The sequence below is a fragment of the Balaenoptera musculus genome, chromosome 3 (assembly GCF_009873245.2).
Source record: "Balaenoptera musculus isolate JJ_BM4_2016_0621 chromosome 3, mBalMus1.pri.v3, whole genome shotgun sequence".
Lineage (NCBI taxonomy): Eukaryota > Metazoa > Chordata > Mammalia > Artiodactyla > Balaenopteridae > Balaenoptera > Balaenoptera musculus.
This window is the reverse complement of record NC_045787.1, coordinates 102140039-102158776: the sequence shown is the minus strand read 5'-3', so window position 1 is coordinate 102158776 and position 18738 is coordinate 102140039. Positions and strand designations below refer to the sequence as shown.

Sequence of the window (18738 nt, the reverse complement as noted above, 5' to 3'; positions counted from 1 at the left end):
ATTTCCGTAGATTCTATCCCGATGATCGAATGTACTTTTGAAAGAGATAAGCACAGTCAAGTAAGAAAGAATATCATCGTTTAAAATGTAGATTAGAACAGCCTTTTGCCATTGCTTTTTGGTATTGGTTTAACACATTTATTTGAATTAAGGTCTTACATTTTTTCTTGTTATTTATGGACAGGCTTTAGACGAACCAGAAAGAAATGTCTCAGTGTTCAGATTAACCTCTGGCAAATAAAGAATCATAACTGTCCTCCCATAAGCGAACCTTGTTCCTAATGTCCTGAAAATAACACCGAACCCTACTAGGAATGCTGAACTGTCATTGGAGAGGTTATAATTAACGTAGACAGCGTGGTGCCAGCATTTTCCAGCCGCCGACAGAGAACATCTATCCAAACCAGCAATTTTTAGCCCTTCATTCCTTTAATCTTTAAGCTCACTGTGCTTTCATAAAGCAGGACATTAACACCAGAGCAGTGCGTCTCGGGTTTATGACTGGGGTGGCGGCACACTAGGGCGTAAAGCGTTCATTACACTTCCCCTTGTTAATACTGCCCTATCTCCCAACCCCACTGCCTACACTATTTGTTCAGATAAAGCCCACTGTTCAGGGTGACTAATCGCAGCACTGTGTTCCAGATGGTTTGATTACAGGATGTGGTTAAAGTGACTCTTTAAACATTCAGCCCAGCAGTAGAGCTCTTTTTTTAAAAAAAAAATACTGCATTTTCTGGTCATGTCGCAACACTTATTTTCCTGGTCCTGGTGCTCCAGACATCCTCAGCAGAGGTACTAGGAAGGTCCCTCTGTTCTTTGGCTGTCAGGTACTTCATTGGCAACCCAGTTGTGAATTTAAAATTCCCCCCAATGATTATAAACTCAACTTTGTCCTTTGGAGAAAGACCTATCTGAAGGTTTGAAGCTCTGAAGCCAGAAACGTGAACAAGTGTACTAGACAAGACTCAGCTTTGTAAAAAGTACCAGTGTTGGGCACAACAGAATTTTAGAAGGAGGGAGTTCAGTACAGAGGAGTGGTGATAAATCCTACCTTGTACAATAGTCACATTGTATAAAAATAGAGAGTAATGTGATATCCTAAATACATGAACTTTATCCTGTGCTCAGGAAATAGCATATTGTGGCATTTCTATTGTCACTAATGTTTCTACTAGAAAAAAAAAAATGGAAAGAAATGTGTACACTTAAAAAAAAAAAAAAAAGGATTGTGGCATAAATGGGTTCCATTTCGGTGTTATTGGAGTGAGGTTTCTGTTTACTGCACACCCAGGCCATGCAGATGTGGCAGTGTGAATAAGAGGCCCGAGAAACGATGTCGGATTCCAAATTCGGCATTTGCAGTGCTTGGCAAAAGACTTCTGTCCCAGGGATGAGGCACTTTAAAAACTCTGAAAGAGTCTGTAAACTCTACTATAAACAGAGTTAGGCTGATCCGCTGGGAAATCAGGCATTTGCCCAGTTCTTGAGGAAACATCTTCACAAATCCCAGAAACAGTAATTCATAAACCATATTTATAACATCTTCAAAGCAAAATCTCTCCACGGAGAATTTCCTATCATCTTGAAGCTAGTGGGAGACGATGCTTATTGGAAAAGTACGGTAATCGTGAAAAGAAGACACTGGGTAGCACTCCCATCTCGATTTTCTTCAGTCGTCATCTAGTAGCCCCTGGGAGTCGGATGAACTCCCTCAGTGTGCTGGGCACCGTGCCCACAGGTACGGTAGGTGCAACAGTGCTCATGTCTTCAAGGAGTGGAGTCGGGTTGGAAGAGACAGGCCTCTTGTGTATATGAGTGGAGTAAGGTTTTAAAGGGACCGTGTAGTTTAAGACGGTCTCCGCAGTGTTCAGACAGTAAGAGTTTATTTGCTGCTCACCTATTGGAGTGAATTCGGTCTTCCTGTTGGATGGGGGTTCTCCTGGTCAGAGGGTCCCAGCTGAAGGAGGCTGTGCCATCTTCTGTGGCCTTCCGGGTTGCTGTAGTCTCCATGCCAGCGAGCCAGGAAGGTGGAGAGATCTGAGGCACATGCACAGGAGATTGTTCTGGGCCAAGCCTGGCAGTGGCACTTATCAGTTCACTTGCCTTTCATAGAACTGAGGGACAGGAGCGCGTGTAACCGGTAGGGCGGAGGCTGAGAAAGTGTCTAGCTGTGGATCAGAGGGAAACCGCGGATTCTGGGGAGCATCCACTGGGGAGAGGACTTGGATGGAGCGTAGTGGGGACTCAGGAGGGAGTGGCCGCTTTCTGGTGGTATGCATGGTCTGTGTGTCTGGAGAGGATTCATGGAAGAGAGACCGTTAGACTTGGTCTCTGCTTGGTCCTAATTCATTAGGAACCTGAACTTTCCTTGGGGATTTGGTCAAGTCCATCTTTAAAGGTTTTTTTTCCCAGGGCAATTAAAGGTGTGATGTCAAGAATGGTTGAAGAAACTTGTTTATGCTGGAGGGGAAGAAAAGAGGGCAACTGGAGGCAAAGGGAATATCGATATGGTCATTGTCCTTGCGTCGGTGAAAGGCTGTCAAGTGGACTGTCTGTAGGTTATCAGAAGGCACAGCCAGGACCTAGGTGTTCAAAGACAGATTGTAGTTCAGAACCAGGAACAACTTTTTAACAAGATGACTGGAAAATATCAGGACGGTCCTGGGTCCTGGTGAGACACCGCCCTCCCCCCCCCCCACCTCCACCCCGTCAGCGATGAAGCAGGAGGGAAAAGGGACACGCAAATATGAGGGCCTTGCGCTACCCACTGGCCTCTGTCTCATAGCTATTATATCCTTGTCTCCATCACGGTCCTCTCTCCCTTCAGTAGCTTGTGACCTACAGGTTTCTACTCTTACTATCAACTTTCCCTTCTATACCACTAGCTCAGATTCCCAAAGCACGTCCTTGTTTAGTTACCTCTGCTTCAGTTGCCCATCACTGGAACAGTCAGAGGAGGCCAGGGTTAGGATAAGTGGTCTAGGAGCCTAGTCACCTGAGACTACCCTCTGAGCAGGGACTGTGGGCAGGGCGGTTACTATGAAAGTCACATCCTGGGTCTAGTTTAATCAGATGGATTAAGGGGCCTACTCTCTAGTATGGGTAATATGCAAACCGTACTTCCACTTCTGGAATACAGGGTATCCCTATGTCCGGCTACAAGTTTGCAGACCCTTAAAAGTATAGAGTTTGTATGGAGTTACAGGCAAAAAACATGGTTGATTCTGTAGCACCAAATAGGTTCCTAGGGTTGTATACCCTGTAGATGCACAATAAATGCTTAATGGGCCTGACCATCTCTCTGGGAACACTTAACTGCGAAGTATTGACAAGAGGAGATAATAGAACACTGTGAATGTGGAATCCTTATGGGATCTCAGGGCTCTTTTGGCGTTTATAGAGGTAAGGAAAGGGCTCAGGTTATAGAACACAGAGCACCTTCTTACTAAGTGTCCTGTAGGTAATATGCTTTGTGGCGGCAGCAGCTTAGATTGTGTACCAGTATCTAAGACATACCCTTAATACAAAGAAGAAAACCCTGTGTGGGAAGCACACCCAAACCATCCGTTGCTCTCTTCAGCTTTATTTTTACTTTATTGGTAATAATCTTAAGATATTTTTCAAATATAAAGTGTTACAGGGCAGGCATTATTAACATTCTGAGAAAGACGATGCCCAGTCTGTGGGTGGGAAGGGAAGATAATAAATCTGGTGGGATACCTGAGAAGATAAAGATGAAAAGGACTTGTACAGAGTGTCCCCAGCACCTTGCAAATTGGCCACATGTTTGAAGGAATAAATGTGTAGTAAGAGAAATAGTAACTCTTTTTGGAATAAATGTACATTTGTTTTTAGTTTATATATGATAAGTGAGAAAAATAACCATGCCCAGGTTTATAAAATTCGAATTTGGACTTCTGAAGGACTCATGTTCATGTTGGGCATTTACGCCTTTAAAAAGTATAGTCTGAAAAAAAAAAAGAAAAAAAAAAAAGTATAGTCTGCTTTATATGGCCATGGGTTACAAAGTGTTCAAGATGCTGTGACTTCAAAATGATAAGCCTTTTATATCTTTTAGAACTAAACATTACCTTTGTACTTGGCCCCTCACAATACGATGTTGTCTAAACATAGACTTCCTGACAAAGAAACAGTACACTTTGTAGTTTATATGAGAAGCATTCCTTAAGCCTTCATTCCAATACAGAGCAGATTTGGCTGCGTAAACATGTGCGTGCGTGTATTTGCACGTGAATTCTAGGCAGACATAAATATTACGTGACATTGTGAAGTGGATTGTGCATATAAAGAAAAATAGACCAAGCACACGTATTTAATTAAGAAGCTGTTCAAAATCTTCCAGGGAGTAGAGCATTTATTTTGAACATTTTTTAAGATAGAGGGATTCTAGGAAAATTAGGCTGACTTACTGAGGCCCTTTGAAGTTGAAAATACTTTTTTTTTTTTTAAGAATGATAATGATTATAATACTGTCACTTGTACTTAGATAAGAGTGTGGCTTCAAGAAATAAGTGTCAGGCGATGGGAATAGTTTTGCAGCGTGGAAGTTGCAACTTGTGTTTCTCCCATGCGACAGCTTCACCCGATAACCCCATCTAACCAACGATTAACTGTGTGTTGGGGTCCCGTCCTTCTCTCTGGCCCCCACGTTTCCCTTTGTCCTGTTCCGAGACCAGGAATTTGATGCTGAGGGTTGTGAGCGGGCTGGCGTGATGTGTGTGCGTGGAGCTGCGCAGTGTGGGTCATGCTGGGAAAGCCAGCACGGTCACGCGGACAGTAGCCTTTCAACACACGGATCAGCCCGCGTTGATTTACGGAGCTGGGCAGCCCTCTTGTCCCCAAGAGAGCCCCGGCTCAGGGAGCGCGCCCTCGCCTCGTGGCCAGCCCGCCACCGCGGCCGCCTCTTCCCCTGGCGATGCTCCTTTATCCCGGGCTGCTGCCTCGCTGGTCCGGACGGCCGCCCTCGGCTCAGCCAATCAGACGCCGGCGTTCCCAGCAGGCGTCGGCCAATCCGCGGCCATCATTTGCTGGAAACGCGAAACCCTTTGGGGAAAAGCAATAACAAAAGCCTTTCACTGCAGACAAATGTTAAGTGTCTGTGCAGACTTTTCCTGTTTTTAATTTTATTACTGTAAGAATGGAGGGTTTGTTGTTTCTTTCATGTTTCCTTTCAAGCAATTTTAATTATACATTTGTGCTACATCAGGGACTCTGGAACGCAGTGTTTCAGCCTATTGGGTCTAAAGCTAAAATGCAGTACCCTTCTGGCAGTACAGATAGATTCCTGCACTGTAAATATAGCTGACATGCTAAAGAATTTTAAGCAGCTGCAAAGGTCTTTGACACCACACACACTGCCCCAGAGAGCAGATGATGAGAAAACCAGCTCGTCTTCCCCTTCGCCTTGTCTCCCACCCCCTCCCTTTTCCTGAAGGGATGTGCTCATAAAGAATCCTTTCCTCCAATTGTTCCGTCTTGTGCACATTTTGACCAAATGCCTAATTACCATCGATTCTCATCTCAATAAGAATTTTTATACTCAATGGCTTTAATTTTTTTTTTTTTTTTCCCTGAAGGAGTTAGAATGGAGTCAACTGTGATTTGAGGAAATGCTTGCTTTGCTTCGTGCTAACTCCCCCCCAACCCCCCCCCCCCCCCCATTGATATAGTGAGTAAGTTCAGCTGTCACCTAAGTAATAGTAACACAGACCATATGGGAAACAATTCTTAAATCTCTTTTTGGGCCTTTTGAAAGAAATCCTTTCTTCCCCACTATTTGAGTCACAACGATGCAAATATTTTACCTGCTGTTAAAGACATTCCCAAGGAAATAAGTCTTACCTTGTGAGGTGTCCCTTACCACAAAGGAGTTCAGTACAGATTTGCTGCAGAATTCAAAACGGCAGTGAGCAAGTGAGTAAACCAGCTAGAAATAGACTGAGTATTGCCCCTTGGTGTTTCCAAGAAAGAAGGGGGAGTGGTGCTTTATAGAAACTAAGACACACTTAAATACTTCATTTCTTTACCCTAATATTTTATGTGTGTCTCAAAATCTAGGTCCTTTTACTGTATGCTTTAAAGGAGTGAGTTAAAAAAAATATGGCACTTGTCCTCTAGAGAAATAAAGAGGATGTTATATTTTGTTTCCGTGTGACATTTGGTATACTAAGTGCACTTAAGTTTAGTAATTCACAGATGCAGTGCTAAATTAAATTGTCTGTCTGCAAAGCAGTTGGGAAAAGCAGAATGGCTTGCAGGAAACAAGCGTGTTGGTTTTGAGGTTGTTTTTTTTTTTTTTTTTTTCTAATCCTCCGTGGCAAATGCTTACTAAAGTTGATTCTAAAGATAACCCCAAGAGCAAACCTATTGTGCACATTTATTTTCTTAAGAGGGCTATTTTAGGAGTCCTTAATATGAAACAAGACCAAACAGTGAAACAGATACCATACCAAGGCTGATTCTTGTCTCACAAAGCCAGAGAGGGGAGGATTAGGAAAGAGAAATCATAGCTGATTGTCTGCTATCTGAACTCCAAGCTCCCACTTTCCACCCCCCTCTAGACCTATTTTTGTGCACGCGCATCATTTTTTTCCTAAATAAAAATCACCGTTATTTTATACTGTTGAATTGGAAGCAAAACCGATCCCTTTCAGTCACCTTCTGGTTTGAGCACTGGTAACTGGGGCTTAGTTTTTGTTGGCTGCTTGCCAAACGAAAGCAATTATGTGTAATAATAGAAAAATTAAGAGGTGAGTGTTGCCGTTTTACAGCAGGACATGGCAAAAACCATTTCCTTCTGTCAGCAGTATCTTGATTACACTCTCACACGTAGCCCTTACCCTTTTGTACCACGCGTGTATGCTCGTGAACACACACACACACACACACACACACACACACACACACGATTTCCTGTGGGTTTTTGCTTGAGGTCACTGAAACCAGAAAGAGGAAGAATGCAAACCACAGCTTTTGAAAGCAAATGAGAATAGAGCTTTGCTGGTAAAAAGAAGAGTAATAATAAATGAACTGGAAATAGGGTAATTTGTGCTAACCTTGGTCCGTCTTCGTTCCCCACTCCTGCAGGTGTCCTAGTGGTCAATGTCACGTGGAGGAACAAAACGTACGTAGGGACCTTATTGGACTGCACCAAGCACGACTGGGCCCCTCCCAGGTAGGCATGGAGCCTTTGACTTCAGGCTCTGTTTTTCTCTCCTCCTTCCTCTCCTTCCCCTCTCCTTCCCCCATCCTCTCTTTGCAAGGAGACTACAGAGAGAGATTAATAATGCATAAAAGTCAGTTTGTAATTGAAACCAGGCAAAAGAGCAATAGGCAATTCAGGATTGAATACGGTAAAATGCGGATGCTGGGTTGCTTTTTTGTAGGGAGATTGCTACTTCCTGCCCCTTCTCTTTCTCCTTTGTTTTCTTTTTCTTAATATGGGAATTTGAACTGGATTGGAAACTTAGCTACCCGAGCTGGTTTTCTGAGGAAGAACGTTAAGCCATCGGTAGCCTGTTCTTTTGCAGGTGTTGAAATTGTCAGTGGAAGAATCGGGTGACTTTTCTTTATCTGGGCCCAGCCCTCAAGCTGCTGGGGTGTTGCCTGCTCTTTAGCTGCATTGCGCGCCTTGTGATTTCACTTGGCTCCTTTGGGGATGCTCGTTTTGACATCTGTTACTTGCTTCCCTAGGTTCTGCGAGTCACCGACCAGCGACCTGGAGATGAGAGGGGGCCGGGGCCGGGGGAAAAGAGCGAGGTCTACCGCAGCCGCCCCGGGCTCGGAGGCCAGCTTCACAGAGTCCAGAGGGCTGCAGAACAAGAACAGAGGGGGGGCCAATGGGAAAGGGAGGCGGGGCAGCCTCAATGCCAGCGGGCGAAGGACACCCCCGAATTGTGCCGCCGAGGACATCAAAGCCAGCCCCTCCTCCACCAACAAAAGGAAAAACAAGCCTCCGATGGAGCTAGACCTGAACTCCAGCTCCGAGGACAATAAGCCCGGGAAGCGTGTCCGCACAAATTCGAGAAGCACTCCCACCACCCCTCAGGGGAAACCAGAGACGACTTTTTTGGACCAGGGCTGCTCTTCTCCAGTGTTGATTGATTGTCCGCACCCAAACTGCAACAAAAAGTACAAGCACATCAACGGCCTCAGGTACCACCAGGCTCATGCCCACTTAGACCCAGAGAACAAGCTGGAGTTCGAACCGGACAGCGAGGGCAAGATCTCGGACTGCGAGGAGGCCTTGAGCAACGTGGCGCTGGAATGCGGCGAGCCAAGCACAAGTGTATCGACTTACGAGCAGGTGAAGGCGCCAGTGTCCCCTGGCTTGGGGAACCCCCCCGGAACCCCCAAGGGGAAGAGAGAGCTGATGAGCAATGGCCCGGGCTCTGTTATCGGATCGAAGCCTGGGAAGAATTCTGGCAAAAAGAAGGGCCTCAACAACGACCTCAACAACCTTCCCGTCATCTCCAACATGACGGCCACCGTAGACAGCTGCTCGGCAGCAGACGGCAGTTTGGCTGCCGAGATGCCCAAACTGGAAGCAGAAGGCTTAATCGACAAGAAAACTTTGGGAGAGAAAGAAAAGGGCAAAAAAGCCAACAGTTGCAAAATGGACAAAAATCTCTCTAAGCTTAAAAGTGCCCGGCCCATTGCCCCCGCTCCGGCCCCAACGCCGCCACAGCTAATCGCTATTCCCACTGCAGCCTTTACGGGCACCACCACGGGGACCATACCCGGACTGCCCTCCCTCACGACCACGGCGGTCCAGGCCACACCAAAGAGTCCTCCGTTAAAGCCCATTCAGCCAAAGCCCACGATCATGGGGGAGCCCGTCACCGTGAACCCAGCTCTCGTGTCGCTCAAAGACAAAAAGAAAAAAGAGAAGCGGAAGCTGAAGGACAAAGAAGGGAAAGAGACGGGGAGCCCGAAAACGGACGCGAAGCTGGGCAAACTAGAGGACGCCAAGGGGGCTGGCAGAGATGTATCCGGGCATTTTTTAAAGGACCATCTCAACAAGAATGAAGGGCTGGCGAACGGACTGTCCGAGTCGCAAGAGAGTCGGATGGCCAGTATCAAAGCCGAGGCCGATAAGGTTTACACTTTCACCGACAACGCTCCCAGCCCTTCCATCGGGAGCGCCTCGAGGATGGAGTGCAGCGCTTTGGTGAACGGGCAGGCGCCCGTGGCCCCGCTGCACGTGCTGACCCAGAACGGGGCCGAGAGTTCCGCGGCCAAGACGAGCAGCCCTGCCTACTCGGACATCTCTGATGCTGCCGATGACGGCGGTTCTGACAGCAGGTCGGAGGGCGTGAGGTCAAAGGCCAGTTCCCCGTCAGATATCCTTTCTAGTAAGGACGGTGTCGTAAAAGGGCATTCTTCAACGACAGCACAATCATCTCAGATGAAAGAGTCCCACTCTCCCTATTACCATGGCTACGATCCTTATTATTCTCCGAGTTACATGCACCCTGGGCAGGTCGGTGCCCCTTTAGCTGGGAACGGCGGGAGCACGCAGGGAATGAAGATCAAGAAGGAGTCTGAGGAAGATGCGGAGAAGAAAGACAAGGCAGAGCAGCTCGAGGCCAAGAAAGTGGACCATAATTCTGCATCCTTACAGCCTCAGCACCAATCGGTGATCACGCAGAGACACCCGGCCCTGGCTCAGTCACTGTATTATGGCCAGTACGCCTACGGGCTCTATATGGACCAGAAGTCTCTGATGGCCACCAGCCCTGCGTATAGACAACAGTACGAGAAGTACTATGAGGACCAGAGGCCGGCAGAGCAGAAAATGGCCCAGACTGGGAGAGGAGAGTGTGAAAGGAAAAATGAGCTCCCCTTGAAAGAGCTGGGCAAAGAGGACAGTAAACAGAAAAACATGCCATCGGCCACAATCTCAAAAGCTCCCTCTACTCCGGAGCCTAACAAAAACCATTCTAAACTAGGGCCGTCAGTGCCTAATAAATCTGAGGAGACAGGTAAATCACAGCTTCTCTCCAATCACCAGCAGCAGCTTCAGGCCGACAGCTTCAAAGCTAAGCAGATGGAAAACCACCAGCTTATTAAGGAGGCTGTAGAAATGAAATCTGTCATGGACTCTATGAAGCAGACAGGTGTAGACCCAACCTCGAGATTTAAACAAGTAAGATTGTGGAGCGTGGTCCCCACAGGGAGAGAGCAGTCTGAGACTTGTACATGGCTGGGCTTGATCTGGTTAAAGAGTTCTTCACAGGAAATCCACCCAAGGGTTCCTTAGGCTGGATTCCTCTTCTCCTGAAAAATATTTTAAATGATTCTCTCGGGAGTTCTTGTGTACCTCTGAAATGTACATTGCTCACTGTTTCCTTGTCACGTTGTGTCGTAAAAAGAACCTTGGCCATGTGCTTTGCAGACTCATGTTCCCTGCCATTAACTAACTGACTCTGATGAGGTCCCTTCATTTCCTTCTGAGTCCAGAGTGAGGGAATTCTACCCCATAGCGGCTGAGTTCTCTTCTAACTCTGAGATTCTGAGTCTGAGCACTCAAACAGTTTGTTCTTTTACATTTTCAAATTCATTTTGGCATATTCTGGGCAGATTAAGACGGGGACCTTAAATTCACATTTCCCACTCATCTTTTTAATGAAACTCGGGGTGTCTTGAGGTGCCTAGAGTTCCGTTTTACGCTCTACATTAAGGGCCTCAAAACAGAGCTCAGTGCTTCTCGCTTGTGAGGAGAGCAAGGAGTCTGGGCGGATGGGCCTCAGGCAGTCATCCCAGAGCCCCCCGTGGTCAGCCAGTCTGAGGTTAAATGTGCCAACACCTGAAAATCGGTCACCATGAAACCACACGTGTGCCAGTACTTTCTGTCACAATTCAGACGTCCTGACTCAACTGCAATCCCACGAGTATTAATTCTGGTATTTCCCAGCATCCCAGCCCCCACTGAGAGGGAGGGGGGCTTAGAGGTCCCTGGTGAATAAGAGCAACAGAATCCTTTCTTCATGCTCATTTCTGTCCCAGAGTTGGGCCTTAACCCTAGATACCCAGTGGGTTTATATCATGAATGGGATGGGCGCGGGGGTGGTCACAAAGGCCATTTGAGGACCCTCAGTTTCCCCATTTCTGGAGGCTCGAATCAAGCTGTGACTTCACAGGGCTGCATTAGAACTATACAATTTGGGAGATTTATGGATGCCTTTGTTTCCTGGTAGAAAAGCCATAGTGTGTCCTGTTAATTTTTAATTTTGTTTTGATTAAGATGTTAGCACATAATGAGACGTGATCCTGTTATATTAAGCCTCAGCTGCAGTAGGTGAAGAAAATGTATTAGGAAACCAAGAGTTTTCCCCTCTAAATGATGTAAATTGATATAATAATTACTTCAACTGTAGTAAAACTTAACTTAAACAGTAAGTAAAACATTGTTATCAGCTTGAGTTTTCTTAATTCTTCTTACCTGTGTGAGGTGTTAAAAGGAAAGTGAGGGTAAGATTAAACATGTCTGAGGATGTTACTTAATGTTAAGAAGTGACATTAACAGCCCAGCTCTGAATTCCAGCGGAGCTGAGTTTTGAAGCTCAGCTCCACAAACTGAGCAGCAGTGTGACCCTGATATTACTTGAGCTTGAAAAACTTAGCTTTTGTCTTCTGTAAAAGGGATTATTAATAATGCCTACCTCAGACATTATTCCTCTGTAAGAGGAGGCAGTAAAGCTCATTGCATAGTGTGAGCATATAAATAAATGTGAACTTAGAAGTAATAGTAATCGTGCTGTCATGGTGATGAATGAGTTTTTCTTGCAAATTGAAATTTTGAAACAAGTCTTTTTTTTTTTTTTTTCAAAACCAGGATCCAGATTCAAGGACATGGCATCATTATGTATACCAACCCAAATACCTAGACCCGCAAAAATCAGAAGAACTTGATAGAGAAAAGAAATTAAAAGAGGATAGTCCCAGGAAAACCCCCACCAAAGAGGGTGGTGTGCCCAGCCTTCCTGTATCGTTAACGAGCATCAAAGAGGAGCCCAAAGAGGCCAAGCGTCCTGATTCTCAATCCTTGGATGAGAGCAAGCTGAAAAATGATGATCGCAAGACTCCCGTGAGCTGGAAGGACTCTCGGGGAGCCAGAGTGGCCGTCTCCTCCCCCATGAGTCAGCATCAGTCCTACATACAGTACTTGCATGCTTACCCTTACCCGCAGATGTATGACCCCAGCCACCCTGCATACCGGGCTGTTTCTCCCGTCCTAATGCACAGTTACCCTGGTACGTGTCACGGGTTCTCACTGTATTGGAGGGAAGAGGCTGTGTTCAAATACTAGCTATTTTAAAACTCAGGATAAATTAGATGCTTCAAGAGTGACCTTTGTTTGGCTTGTATTTAATGCTACTTAAAAGAAGTCCCAAAGATGAAACGGATTTAATGGAAGAGTTTTCTTTTTTTAGACGAAATGTCAAGAGTCCTTAGCTCTAGTTTCCATAGGCTCCGATGGTCTGCTGCTGCCATTAGACTGACAGATACTTTATGGCCTAGGAAAATATTCTGAGCACTTACTGTCTTAATCGTAACAGTTACTATTCCTTGGAGTTAAACGGACACATAAACATATGAAATGGCTGGAAGCTCAGTTCTTTTTAGAAACCTCTGATCATCGGGATGAATTAACTGGGAAAAGAGAATCGGAGAACCTAGATACAGTTTAACGATGACGTAGCCCATTCTTAATGCAATATTCCCTACTTTAAGATCTCCGACTCTTGTCCCAAATTCGTGTCATCCAAATGTTTTTTTTTTTTTTTAAGATGTCGTCTGTAACTTGATGTGGCATTTGTTGTGTATCTGCAGGGGCCTATCTCTCGCCAGGATTTCATTACCCTGTTTACGGGAAGATGTCAGGGAGAGAAGAGGCAGAGAAAGTCAATACCAGCCCTAGCATCACCACGAAAACAACCACTGAATCGAAAGCACTGGATTTGCTCCACCAGCACGCCAGCCAGTACCGCAGCAAGTCTCCCGCTGTATGCCTCCTTTTGTCATCACTTACAAGTACTATGTTTCAGGGGGAGAAAAGCAGACAAGCTAGAGAACAGTCTTGAAATATAAATGGTTTTGGAACCCAGCTGTGATTTCAGGGTGCTGTTTTAGTCTAATATGGAAAGAATGGCATGTTCAAAAATAAGATGCTTTCATACATGGGGGAAAAGATTGTTAAAGCGTGTAAGGTAGCAGCAGTCTTTTCTGTTGGCAAATCTATACCTTGCTTACCCAGGAGGATGCTTGTTAGCCGGACATTTAAATTCATAGGAACCAACTTTGGGCGTGAAATATTTGTGTTGCACTCGTGTGCCAGAGCGAGTCACTTGGCTAAGGAGTGATGGCTGTCTCTGTTCTGCTTTGACCTTGACTCCTCCACACGCCCCTGTAACTCCGCGGAAGTGATTCAGACGTGTGTCTTTGTGAAAGACGGCTCCACTCCCACGCACCCACCTCCCCCAGAAAAGTGCAATTGCTAGTCCTAGAGACTGTTGGGAAGAGAGAAAATACAAAGGATGTGGTAGTTCTTGCCTAGAAAAGAGAAGTTCGGAATAAATTAAAATATGGGCACCGTAATGTGCGTCTGAGTGTGTCTACCTGAGACTCTGTAAAGAAACCGGGAAAGATGATAAATGACTCTTTTCCTAAGAGTACTCCTTCTAGTGTGAAGATTTTTTTCAAGTAAGAAAAAGGACTTTAGCGAAAGGGTGGTTAAGTTCTAGTGGGTAAAAATGTCTCGGAAACCCACGATCCTTAACCAAAGTATGATTTGGGAGAACTGGAGCTTCTCTTGAGTGTTCAAAGATTGAGAGATTTTGGAATACTTCCGGAGGTGTAGGGCAGTGATTTGCTTTGCTTGATATTAACATATAATATTAGGTTGTATGTTCTCAACGGAGGCAAATATAAAGATAGGCTTAAAATTGTGAGATATATTCCCCTCACAAATTGTAATTAATATAGAAGAGTAATCAGAAAACTTGACCTTAAAGAAATCTCTACAACGCCTTCTTCTCCTGATCCCTATGTGCAAGTTGTTTCTAGGAAGAAATTGGGTCGATTCTAAACCTGCAATTATGAGTGAGATTAGAGAGGTCCTCTTATTTCAGTCATTTGAGGAAAACATTGATGTTGCTTTGGCGCACAGCAGTACTCTAGTGTTGGCTCAATTCCAGTTGAAACTAATGCATGTCTTTTGAAATGATCTTCCATTAATAAAGAATTTTAAGTGTCTGTGTATTTACTTTTTAATCGTTAGCACCTATTGCCAAAGGGAGCAAGGTGGTTTCCTACGCTCCTAATTGTTGTTCAGAGGATAAAGGGGGGAATCTCTCTCTTTTCTGTTGCAGCCTGTGGAAAAGGCTTCAGCTGAGCGGGAGCGGGAAGCGGAGAAGGAGAGGGACCGCCACTCCCCCTTCGGCCAGCGGCACCTGCATACACACCACCACACCCATGTGGGCATGGGGTACCCACTCATCCCTGGGCAATACGACCCTTTCCAAGGTCAGCAGCTCTGTCTTACTTGTGCCTCTGTTCATCCTGCTTTGGAAAACAGTTGCCACAACTGCCTTTCTTGTCTTCAAATGAAAAGGTTGAGCTTTGAGTTAATTAACTCTGGGGAGGGTTTTTAACACTTCTTTCCTGGTATTTCCTTGGGACGCAACTAAGGCTATTCCCACATCTCTGTGTTCTGTTGAGAAGTGAAATGGCTACCACTTAATAATTGTCACTTGTTGATGTTATCGGTGGTGGCCAGTGTCTGGAGCACTGAATATAACAATCAGAAGATCAGATAGCTGCTGCGGGGAAATTGTGGAAGACAGGGAGGGTTGGTGGGAGGCTTTGGTGAAATGACTTGCCCTGATCTCTGCAGGCCTTGAAATTGCTCTTTTTCCCATGGAAGTAATGGGAGTCATGTAATCAAGCTCAACATTTTTTATAACCTAATCCAGGGACTCTTCCAGCCCTTCACTCCTGGGACTCTTTCAGTAAAGAGGAGAAACATTTTTAAAGAGTCACAGCAACTGACGTGAGGAACCTTCAGTTTGTGATGTTTTAGTTGAGCATTTGTCCTAGCTCTGTCACCTCATGGCAGGGGTGGGGGAGTGGCACCGTCTTTACCAGCAGATCACTTGCTAGGATCTTGCTGTCTCAGCTTTGGCTGCCATAACAAAATACCACAGTTTTTATGGCTTTAAACAACAGAAATGTATTTCTGTTCATAGTTCTGGAGGCTTATAGTCTTAGATCAGGATGCCAGCATGGTTGGTTTCTGATGAGAGCTCTCCTCCTGGCTTGTGGATGGACGCCGTCTTGCTGTGTGCTCCTGTGACCTCTTTGTGCATGGGGGGAGCTGGGGGGTGGCGGGGGAAGAGAGTTACTCTCTCGTATCTCTCCTTATAGGGACACTAATCCTGTTGGTTCAGGGCCCTACCTATAGGACCTCATTTAACCTTAATTACCTCCTTATAGGTCCTATCTCCAAACACAGTCACATTTGGGGGTTAAGGCTTCCACATAGGAATTTTGGAAAGACACAATTCGGTCTGTAGTGCTTGCCAAGTCACCTCTTACTCTGCTGTCTGAAAACAATAATAACAAACAATAGTATGTTTGAAGATACTTCCAAAAGTAGGAAGCGCTATCCACACGTGAAGGGGTCATTTTAATTTATTCAACTCATGTTACTTGGTGTCAAATAGTGGTGTTAAAAGAGACCGTAGAGGACATAGAAGGAGAGAGTCATCTTCCTGAAGTTTACATTTGTTTCCTCTATTTTTTTCCAGGATGGTTTTGTAAAGAATTTTAAAGAATTTCCTATTCGGCAACTTCTTGCCATTTGGAGCTATTACATTCTCTTACTGCTCCCTTTCTCTTGCAGGGTAAAAGTTAAGACTATTTCTAAGTTCAATTCAGTGATTCCATGTACCTTATGGGATACACTGGTGTTCAATCACTGTGGAAAACGTTAAAGTGATAAAAGTTATTATGAAAGTATTGTATTCTAAGCAAATAGCATGTCGCTTCTATAATTCACTGTGACTTTTGATTCCTGTTGTTACCTGGTACCTGTCATTTCTCCTGAGCTTCCTATTCAGGAATGCGTGCAAACCATTTAGCACCATGCAGAGCCAGAGAGATGGAACGCTGTATTCGCTTTGAATAGCTATTAAGAAAACCGCAGAGTATTCAGTGAAGGGATGGGTACTGGTTAGACCGAGCAGTTTGTAGTCTGTCCTTGATGCATGAAACATTTCATGTGTGTGTGTAGAAAGGACAGATGGCTACTCACGGGGTCTGCAGCCTTTCACCATTGGGCCTGCATCTACTTTTACGTTTCTGAAAGTCATAGAAACCCTGCATTTTTTCCCCATTAGGCTTGACCTCTGCTGCCCTCGTTGCCTCTCAGCAGGTAGCTGCCCAGGCATCTGCATCAGGAATGTTTCCTGCACAAAGAAGGTAAATAGCCTCTATGTTTTGAATCAGTTTTCTAGATAGAGACATCTTAATGGTGGGAGGAAGCAAGTGTAGGCTTTTTAGACCAAACGCCTAGCTCCTAAGGGTTTGATATTGGAGTGAATGTGCTTATTTTACCACTATGCTTCACGTGCAACTTCCGTTCCATTCTTATAGCTGTAATGTACGTTAGTAATTGACTGACCTGTGTCTTAAACGGTTGAAACTTTCTTAGGTTGTCTTCACTGCTTTGTTAAAATAATTCACCATGACTCCCTTTGTTTTATTATGTTTAAAAATGAAGTTGCAAATGGAGGAATGTATTTCCATAGTGCTAAAGGTAATGTTTGTTCTTTGATATTTTCAATTACCCCTCAAGTTGTTTTAAAAAGGAAAATAATTTATTTTTCATGTTGTCTGTCATTACCCTTGTGTTCATTCACTTTCTATGGAATTGAGTTCCATGAATTGAGTAGAATGAAAGTGTCTGTTGGTCTTACAGTTTTCATATTTTCAGTGTCAAATGTGGATGGAACCCCTCTGCTAAGGTTTTCTTTTCTCTTGCAGAGAATAACAAGATTGGAAATGTACGTTGTCATGTGACTGGATCACATGGGGAAGCGCTTTATACAGACATCAGTTCCATGGTGTTAATTTGAAATGCCTTAATGGCAGGCAAAAACCAGTCATTTCATTTTTGTAAATTACAGATTTTATCAGAGAGTAACAAATGTTGCTGTAATTAAACTTCTGTTTTATATATATATATATATATGTATACATATATGTATATACACACACACGCATATATATATATATATATATATATTCTTTACTTTTTGTATCAGTAACCAGGCTCGCACACACAGGGTCTGCTGCCGGGTCGCAAACTGCTCAGTAAAGGAGATAAAAGATGTGCTTGTCAAATTGAGAAGTGTTAGCCACGGAAGGCTGCTTACTTTCTTTTCCTTTTGCTTTTCAATTGTAAATAAATAATGTTATGTATCAGTGTGCCTGAACCTTGCATATCCTTCATATATTTCCCGTAAGCCCCTCAGAAAGGCTAACTGTGATGACGACACTTGGGTACAATTTCGATGTCTGTTTGGTGGCTCCTGTGAAGATGCATCAGTGTAAAATGTTCCTGTAGTCACTGTTTGTACTTGTGTATTGTGGAAAAAATACTTTTGGAAGGCATGGGGTTGCCAGTACCACAAAAACTGTGTTGTATATAATGTAAAGATTAAAACGGGGAAATAATGAGCATCTGTGAATAATGAGGTGTCATTTTTGATAATCTTGAATGGCAAATAACCCAATAGCCTGCATACCAGAGACATCTGTGATTGTTCTATTACTTGAATAGTCCTGCAGTCCTTTTTTTTTTTTTTTTTTTTAATGTTTACAATTATCCAGTTTTAGAAGAGAGAGACTTTAACGCCATTGCCTGGTTACTTGTTTTATGCTGTAATCTAGTTTATTTTATGTAAAATGTATATTGAATGCTTTCCTTTTTTATACCTGCCTTAAATAATTTGGCAATCAGAATTAAAAAGGTTTTTTTTTTTTTTAATATATGTAATGGCTTCTTGTCTGTCTCATGTTATTTCTAGCTGGCTGATAGTATTTCTAATTTTCAAAGAAAGGTTCCTTAATATTATGAATGTCCATTGCGTAAGATACAGTACAGAAATACTGACTTTTCATATATGACACCCAGGTTTAACAACCAAATAAGTGGATTTAATCCAGCGGATATATGTATCTTTATTGGGTATTTACTCAAATACAGAGTATAGTATCACTACAAATTGATAGATACAGGTTTCTGTGGTATGGAATGATATTCCAAAGATGTCAGGCTTGTGACGTGTGGACAGTAGGTAAAATGTGTGAAAACTTGACTTGTCATTAAATTGTTTTACTAGCATATGTTATGCCGAACGTACAGAATTAACTGCTTTCTCACTTTTTTTCCTTTTCCTCGCTTCCCTTTTTCCCTCCCTTTCTCCCTCCTTCACAGCAAGTACTTTCTGAGCACCTACTTTATCCCAGGCACTGTACATGTGCTGGGATATAGCCATGAACAAAGCAGACAAAAATTCCTGTCCTCATAGAGTTTGCATTTTCTAGTAGGTGGGGTAAGCATAATAAAATATGTAAGTACTCTGTGGAGTATGTTAGATGGTTGATAAATGCCCTGGGGAGAAAAATAAAGTCTGGGAGTGGGCGTGA

The 18738-nt window shown here is 44.1% G+C and overlaps 1 protein-coding gene across 9 annotated transcripts in view; it reads left to right on the top strand.

Moving 5' to 3' along the window:
* ZNF608 (zinc finger protein 608) overlaps positions 1-18062 on the top strand; it is a 104437-nt gene extending 86375 nt beyond the window's left edge. For 5 of the 9 annotated variants that reach the window (XM_036848623.1, XM_036848618.1, XM_036848614.1 and 2 more), the window contains 7 exons: positions 7111-7198; positions 7717-10171; positions 11861-12278; positions 12859-13031; positions 14397-14550; positions 16425-16506; positions 16808-18062. In XM_036848623.1, the coding sequence (XP_036704518.1) occupies positions 7111-7198; positions 7717-10171; positions 11861-12278; positions 12859-13031; positions 14397-14550; positions 16425-16506; positions 16808-16835 (3398 nt within the window). In that variant the 3' untranslated portion in view covers positions 16836-18062. Of the gene's footprint in view, positions 1-7110; positions 7199-7716; positions 10172-11860; positions 12279-12858; positions 13032-14396; positions 14551-16424 lie in introns of all 9 variants that reach the window. The other 4 variants (XM_036848619.1, XR_005019443.1, XM_036848620.1 and 1 more) reach the window with 4 other exon arrangements.
* Positions 18063-18738: the final 676 nt, after the last annotated feature.